General features: G+C 55.9%; 1 protein-coding gene across 1 annotated transcript in view; it reads left to right on the top strand.

Moving 5' to 3' along the window:
* Positions 1–6,969, top strand: part of CSUI_005285 (shikimate dehydrogenase substrate binding domain-containing protein) — a 20,728-nt gene that overhangs the window by 6,686 nt on the left and 7,073 nt on the right. The window contains exons 7-12 of the mRNA XM_068065462.1: positions 19–1,406; positions 2,071–3,061; positions 3,292–3,661; positions 3,891–4,621; positions 4,929–5,854; positions 6,441–6,518. Coding sequence (XP_067922569.1) covers positions 19–1,406; positions 2,071–3,061; positions 3,292–3,661; positions 3,891–4,621; positions 4,929–5,854; positions 6,441–6,518 — 4,484 coding nt within the window. The remainder of the gene's footprint in view (positions 1–18; positions 1,407–2,070; positions 3,062–3,291; positions 3,662–3,890; positions 4,622–4,928; positions 5,855–6,440; positions 6,519–6,969) is intronic.

Genomic DNA, 6,969 nt, shown 5'->3' with positions numbered 1-6,969 from the left:
CTTCACTCTTTCTCCAAGTCCTTCTTCTTTTTTTTGTTGCCATTATGCGCGTTCCTTCTCCGGTTTCATCATTGCCTTCAACGGCGCGGGCAGACGCGTGGGACTCTGGTAGCTGAAGTGTCACCGCCTCGATCGGCCGTGTTTACCGATTCTGGCTCACCGAATGTTACCGAGATTGTGGTGGACGGGGGAATCCAACTAAGACGCCGCCCAATGGGAGCTCTTATGAAGGCGATCCCTACGATCATCAGCGAATGCAGGTGTCACTATATAGGGGAAGAGGGTTGCCTGCCTATAGCCATATCGACGAGCCTCAGTCACTTGGTGTCCGACATCACCCGGGGTCGCGGCGTCGAAGAACAGCCCGAACTGGGAGAGCAACGGAGCACCGCAGTGCAAGTCACGCGAGACGAAGCAGCAACTGATGCCGCGGACACAGCAAGGTGTGTGCTCACTTCGCACTCTCGGTGCGGCGCGCTGTGGCGGACGGTTCTGTCAGGGGTTTTCACGCAGACATGCGTATGGGAGGTCTCAACTAACGAGAGTTCCCAGTTTGCGTCCGCACTCATGATGCTGGCGCCCCTTGCGCCTCGAAGGATTCGTCTTGAGCTGCAGACCTGTGGGAAAGACACGCTTGCGCTTCCGGTCAGGGGCGACTCTGTACCACCTGAACAGGTTGAGGGCATAACGAAACAGTCTTGCATACACACGCCGGAAAGCCTACAGTCTCTACTTGGTAGAAGTGAGGAAAGCGGCGCGCCGTGCCCATCGTCAAATGAAGTACGAATGAAAGACTCTCTGGAGTTCAGCTTTCACCCCTACGTTGTCATGACGCAGAAGCTGATGCAGCAGTGGGGGTTTGGTGTCGCGCGGACCGGTTCTGATCGATTCTACATAGAGAGCGTGTGGTCCTCGTCTCCTATGGTACCATCTTGCCATTCCACTACACAAGAAAACCCGATACACGCGGGTCTTTCCAAGATAAAGTTCGAAGAGCGACTTAGTTCCGAGCAGAGCCAGGTCGCTGAATCGGACTTGGAACAAGCTGGACACGGTCTCTCGCAAGCCACGATAAAGAAGCGCTGGATTGCTTCTTGTTCGCCCAGCCGCGTGAGCGGCTGTTCTCAGCTTCCTGATGGGACGGCGGCCGCCGAGATTGCGAACGGCTCCGCAGGCCCCGGAGGAGCCACAGAAGATCGCTTGTACGACTCAGGAGAGGTCAGGCAGGCGCTTACACAGCAGAAAAGAGAAAATGGGGACGCCAGGGCTTGCTTCAGGCCACTGATCTGCACTGGCAGTCGCGGTGAGACGTTGGAGTTTACTGTGGAAGCTGACGCTACAGCTGCATCCTACTTCATGGCCATGGCTGCGGCGACAGGCGGAAGGGTACTCGTCAACGTCGACTGGTAGGCAGAAGAGTCAGACGAGTCGGTGGCGAACAACGCTTGGCAGAAAGCAGGTAGAGAGCTATCCGAGTGACGCTCCATCTGCCCCTAGGGGAGTCATCACAGTGACGCCAATATATGGTGGGTGTTGTGCCGACATTGGTGACTTTCACACAAGAACGCCTTTTACAGGCGTTGAACCGGGCCTTCCTAGATTGAGTTATGACAGACGAGCTCACTTGAGCACCGGAAGACGGGCACAGACAGCGACATACACCGTCTAGGAAAATGACTGATTCCCAGATGTGGCGGTTCGCACTAAACCGTGCGAGTGAGAGGCACGCATATCAGCCGGTCGTGTGACGTCTGGACTCGGCACCTCCACTGTAAGAAGAACTGAACCACATAATCGAGCCTAGTTACATCGGCAGGAGGGCTGCCGCTAAACTTATACGATGGTGACAGCCTCGCCTTGTTCAGTCTACCTCAGGGGGCAGGTGACACAAGAAAAGACTATGTTTTCAGAAGGTTCAACAAGGAAGACACGCGTACACGAGAACGTGGTGAGTGAAATGCCATTTAGGCGTCTGTCTGATTGTTAGTGGAAAGCGCGTACATGTGAAGGCCCTCGGCCTTCGCTGCCCTTGCAGCACATCCGTTTTTGCGCTGTTTTCTTTTTGGACAGCTCAACTTCACTCCAAGGAGACGCCTGCTTCGCTGATGTGATGCGGTGGCTGGGCTGCCGCACTGCCCAGATCCGCGGCTGCCCGTGGCAACAAGGGGCTCAAAGAAGTACTACGGACAGCAGTCGCGGGTGCTCGTGCACTCTGGACTGCGTCTACTGTAGCAGACCGGAGAGGGCTACACCGGCAGGGTGCACCGTCGCGGCGGTAGCTGGCAGCAAACCCGAGGTCACCGCTAACGCCCCGTTTTGCCGCTGCTCGTCAGCAACGTGGTTGAGCGTTGAGGGCCCTGCTGGAGGCCTTCGAGAGTTTCCCGCACGCTGTTGGAAGCCGTCTGGAGAAGCGCGTCGCAGAGAAGGGTCGCGTTCGCCGTCGGGAGAGAGTGACGCAAGAGGAGCAGAATCTGACGCAGGAGAAATCGGCTCACCCACTTTCGGCGCATTTGCAGTGTCGCCTTTGACAGGCGGACACTGCAGGACTCAAGTCCATAACTCTGGTGAAGCTCTTTGTGTGGACGTGAGTGAAATGCAAGACTGCTTTATGACACTCGCAGTGCTCGCCGGTATTGTTGTCCAAAGGCAAAGAGTCAATGCGGAGGAAAGCTGTGGAGCGCTCAAGAGACGGGAAGCAGGAGACCGAAGCGCCACAGAGACCCGTTGCGTGAGTCCCCTAAGCTCCTTTATCCGGCTAATAGGCGGCCGGACAATGCGAGTCAAGGAAAGTGACCGAATCTCGGCGACGGCTAGGGGCTTGGCCACGGCCGGCCTGATTGTAAAGGAGTTCGAGGATGGACTGGCTATTTGCGGTGCCGAGCTGATGGCACCTCTGCCTCAGACGCGCGGACTTCCGTCGGGGTCGACCGGTGATCCGACCGCCGGAGGCGGTAAATTTGATGCCCATTCTCTGAAAGTTATAGATAGCGCGGGAGATCACCGCATCGCCATGGCGTTCACTGTTCTCTGTCTTCTTCGCGAGGACGTCGCAATCAAAGATGTAAGTTTTCCTCGAGCGTTGGCGAGCTGCTTCCTGATAGCTGCATCTTCTTCCTGTAAGAACTCTGAAGCTCAGCCTAAGAAAGCAAGTGTGCAGGGTTCCGCGAGATGCAGGCCTCGCTGTAGCGTTCTGACTGCGGGGAAACCTCGGAGAGCGTTAAGCGGAAGCCTGCGTCGAATGGTTTACCGTCTTCTGCTCTCTTGGCACTTTTGTGTTTCGTTTGTTTTCAGTGGCAGTGCGTCGATAAGACCTTCGCTGACTTCTGGTTTGTATGCCGACAGCACCTCAGCGTCCAAGTATACTCACCCGCATTTGCTTCGACCGCATGTCCAAGCCTCCCCGGAGACGCAACTGCCCGGTTGTCCCCACGCGTCGTTTGTCAGGCCACTCATAGCCAGCTCACTCCGGCACACGTGAAGTGGTCACAAAAGGGCGATCAACAGGGGCAGGGAAGTTGGCAACCAGTGACATGTCGAGCAGCGGCTCACCGGTCCGGACCGAAAGACGAGAAAAGCGTATGCCACATGACGAGGTGTTTCGTTCCAGACCCGCCCTACCATTCATCATCGACTTTGCCTCTGCTTCGTGGTCTCCTTTCAGGTGAGGACGCCACGGGATGGCTAGTAGTTCAGAGGGCCGGATCGTGCTGCTGCTTTTGTTTCTCATCTTTGCCAGACTGTGCTCTCGCCTTTGGGCCCACTCTGCTGAGAAACGCTTGGTTTAGTTTCATCCCAGCAGCGCGACGCACCTGACTGTTGCCAGCTTGTCGGTATACACAGCATTCTAGTTTATTTTTTTGTTGGTTCGGAATCCTATCTGTGGCGTGCAGGTTGTGCAGAGTTTTTTTCAGATCTGGGCGCCAAGCATGATGAGTGCAGGCGGAAGGACGTCAGCCCCCAGCTTCGTTGGCCATGTCGGACGGACACGAACATACCGTTGCTTTTGATAGTAGGAATGAGAGGTGTTGGCAAAACATTCCTCGGACGGCTAGCTGCGATAGAACGCGACTGGCAGTTCATTGACACGGACATTCTCATCGAGATGTGGCTACGTGAGCGGGCCGAGCCCCAGGGAGCGACGCAGGGATCTCTGTTTCCGTTGGATGACGGCGTGCTAGCACTCCAGCGACTCCGGCAGTTTATAGAGGTACACGGTTTCAGCGCCTTCCGCAAGGTCGAAGGGTGGTTACTGAGGTTGCTTCTCTCTCTCCTCAGACAGGAGTCGAGTGTGCCGAAGGCGGCTGAGTTTCCAGGCCGAAGAGACCGGGTCTGCTCGGAATCGCCGGCGTTGACCGTCACCGGGGATGAAGAAAACAGAGACCCCTCTCGTTGTCACGTGGAGGGACAGCTAGAGGATCGCATCTTGGGTTCGCTCCGTGGCTTTCTGGAGAGCCAGAAGAGCACGGGTCTTCTCTCCTGCACAAAGAGCGGCTGCGTTGTCGCATGCGGAGGTGGTGTTGTAGATAGCGAGCTAGCGATGAGGGCTCTTGCACAAGAGCCGTTCGTAGTGTGGGTGAAGACAACGGAAGACGAGACAGTGGAGCGAAGCCTGAAGAAAGAGGTGAGCCATTGCGAGAGGTGCGTACCAAGGACAGACCGGCGTGTGAGTTGCGGTCTTTTGCCTTGCTTCTGGAGACTGGTAATAGCTGTCGGGACCAGAGAAGGGGCGTCGAACCCAAACATCGTTTTCTTGGTTGCAGTTGAGGTGTGGCATTTCCGTAGCGGTAGCCCACAGCTCCGTCGGCTTTCCCTGGACACATAACGGCGGGTGAATCGGTCGTAGCGGGGTCCTTCTGTCCCCAGTCAAATTTCCATTTATGGCAAATCCCTCCTTCGCCGATTCTACTCGCGCGCGGTCTGTGCTTCAGGGGCAGGTGCCGTCGTTTTGCGTCGCAACAGATCTTGAAGGCTTTCCAGCAGCTGAGACTTCCCCCCCCCATTCCGGTCCTGCTACGTTATCAGGCAGAGGAGGAACGCTCAATGCGGCGTCGGACGTGCCCAGAGAGAAGACACGACTCATTTACCGTGGCCGTGTCTCCAAGTACCGCGAAGTTTCCAAGTTCGACTTTTGGACGCCGCCGGTTGCCGAACTAGTCGCCAGTCTGGCACTATTGCCAATTTGTCGGTGGCCGAGTCGAGGCCAACAAGTTCAGGCACCAGGTTGCTTTGGGCGATGTGGGGACCACGCTGCGCCAGCATCTTTGAGGGGGGATGGTGCGCTCTCGTCTGTCTTCGATCACGCAGTGTCAGTCCCCTCACCGTCTGCCCCGGGCTCCTCTTCTCTCCGAGACTTATCTTTATTGAGGTCGGTGCACTGTTCGCACGAGCTTCCTCGTCCACCGGCCGTCGTCGCCCTAACTCTACCGGATTTGCCTCAGGGCGTAGCACTCAACTCTCTGAGACCGTACTCGGATAGAACAGAAGAGGTGGAGCTCTATGGACGCGCGCTCTACAAGGTGTGGCAGTTGTTTCTTACTGCTCTTTTCGGGCCGCCTGTGCCGCTTACCCGCGCGAGCACTTTCTTGATATGCACCGAAGTCCTGAATTTCTGTTATAAAAAAAAGGAAGGTCCGTGTGTCGTGCAGGCTCCTCACGACACTGTTTCTGCAGCTGACGGCCATAGCTACGGCTCAAAAGACGTTTTCGTTCCATCGTTGGGTGGCAGTGCGAAGACCAGTGGCGAGCGACTGACAGGTTCAGCTTTACAGGCGACCACGGAGAGACACAACGCGGCACAGTATGGAGAGTGCTTCCAAGAGCGAATAGAGTGGGAGAAGTGGATTGAGGCCAGCAGGTGAGGCGCAGCAGCCCGCTGTTTTGGGGCAGTGCGGTTTGCTATACCGGAGTGCTGTCGTAGGTAGGGTTTAGAGTGTGGGCTTGGCTCGGTGCGGTGGGAGCGCCGAAATGCCGAGGGTTCACAGTCACGCTTTCCGGTTGACGTTTTCTTGCAAGGGATGCAGATACATATTTCTTCTGTTTTCTGGTCCTCTTTTATGTCCGAAGCGGGGTTGCAAGAAGGCCCACTGACGCAACTCAGCTACGGTTTGAAGGAAACACAAGAAAGGAGAGCAAGGACCGGTGTTTGGTGAGTATGAGAGCAGTAGCTCAGATACATTCATTCTTGTCGCAGCCTGAAAAGTGACTGCTCGTAGCTGTACACAACGTGAAAAAGACTAAGTCACTTTACTTAGTCTTTGATGCTTTCTCTGTCCTTCTGCCCGAAGCAGCGGAATAGTCTACCTCGCGTGCTCCACGGTTCGTTCGAGTATTATCTGTACCCCCGCCACTCGCCGGAATGCCAGCAGTCTTGATTCTTTACCCACTCGCAAAGAACGTCAAACCACGTGACGAGTTGGCTGTCTCTTCATCCATTCTTTCAGACATGTGGATGCGGTGGAGCTCCGCGGAGATGCATTATACAGCACAGACTCTCTCGAAAAGCAACTCTTTCTTCTCAGGTAGGTATCTGCATTTCAGTTTGGACAAAGCAAGACCGGTCGGCAAAACGGGATTTCCTGGCTGTTTTACATTGGACGCGTAGCTACGACCGACGTGGGGAGACCGGCGACAGAGCGAGTGCTAGCTCGTGGGGCCAGCTGTCGTCGACGACAGACATGCAGTCGGCGCGATCCGCGCTGAAAACCCTTGCTCGGGCTCCCTGAGCATGTGATTACCAGTCCACGCATAGTGTCCAGACCGGATGCCTACGCACAGCTGTACATAATAACGAGAAAATTAGTTTCCGGTGTTTTTTCCCGAGGAGAGCGTCTAAGCTATTTTGCTTCCGGGAGTCTGTGCTGGGAGGGTCACTACGCTCGTGGCTGTTATACTCAGAAACTACCGCTGGAGCTTGGCCTGTCGCCGGCGGTCCCTAGTGTGCCGGATGAGACCTATCGGGCGAAGTCTCTG

This window comes from Cystoisospora suis, assembly GCF_002600585.1.
Source record: "Cystoisospora suis strain Wien I chromosome Unknown contig_2562, whole genome shotgun sequence".
NCBI lineage: Eukaryota > Apicomplexa > Conoidasida > Eucoccidiorida > Sarcocystidae > Cystoisospora > Cystoisospora suis.
Note: the sequence above shows the minus strand (reverse complement) of the source record. Positions and strands in the feature narration are given on the sequence as shown.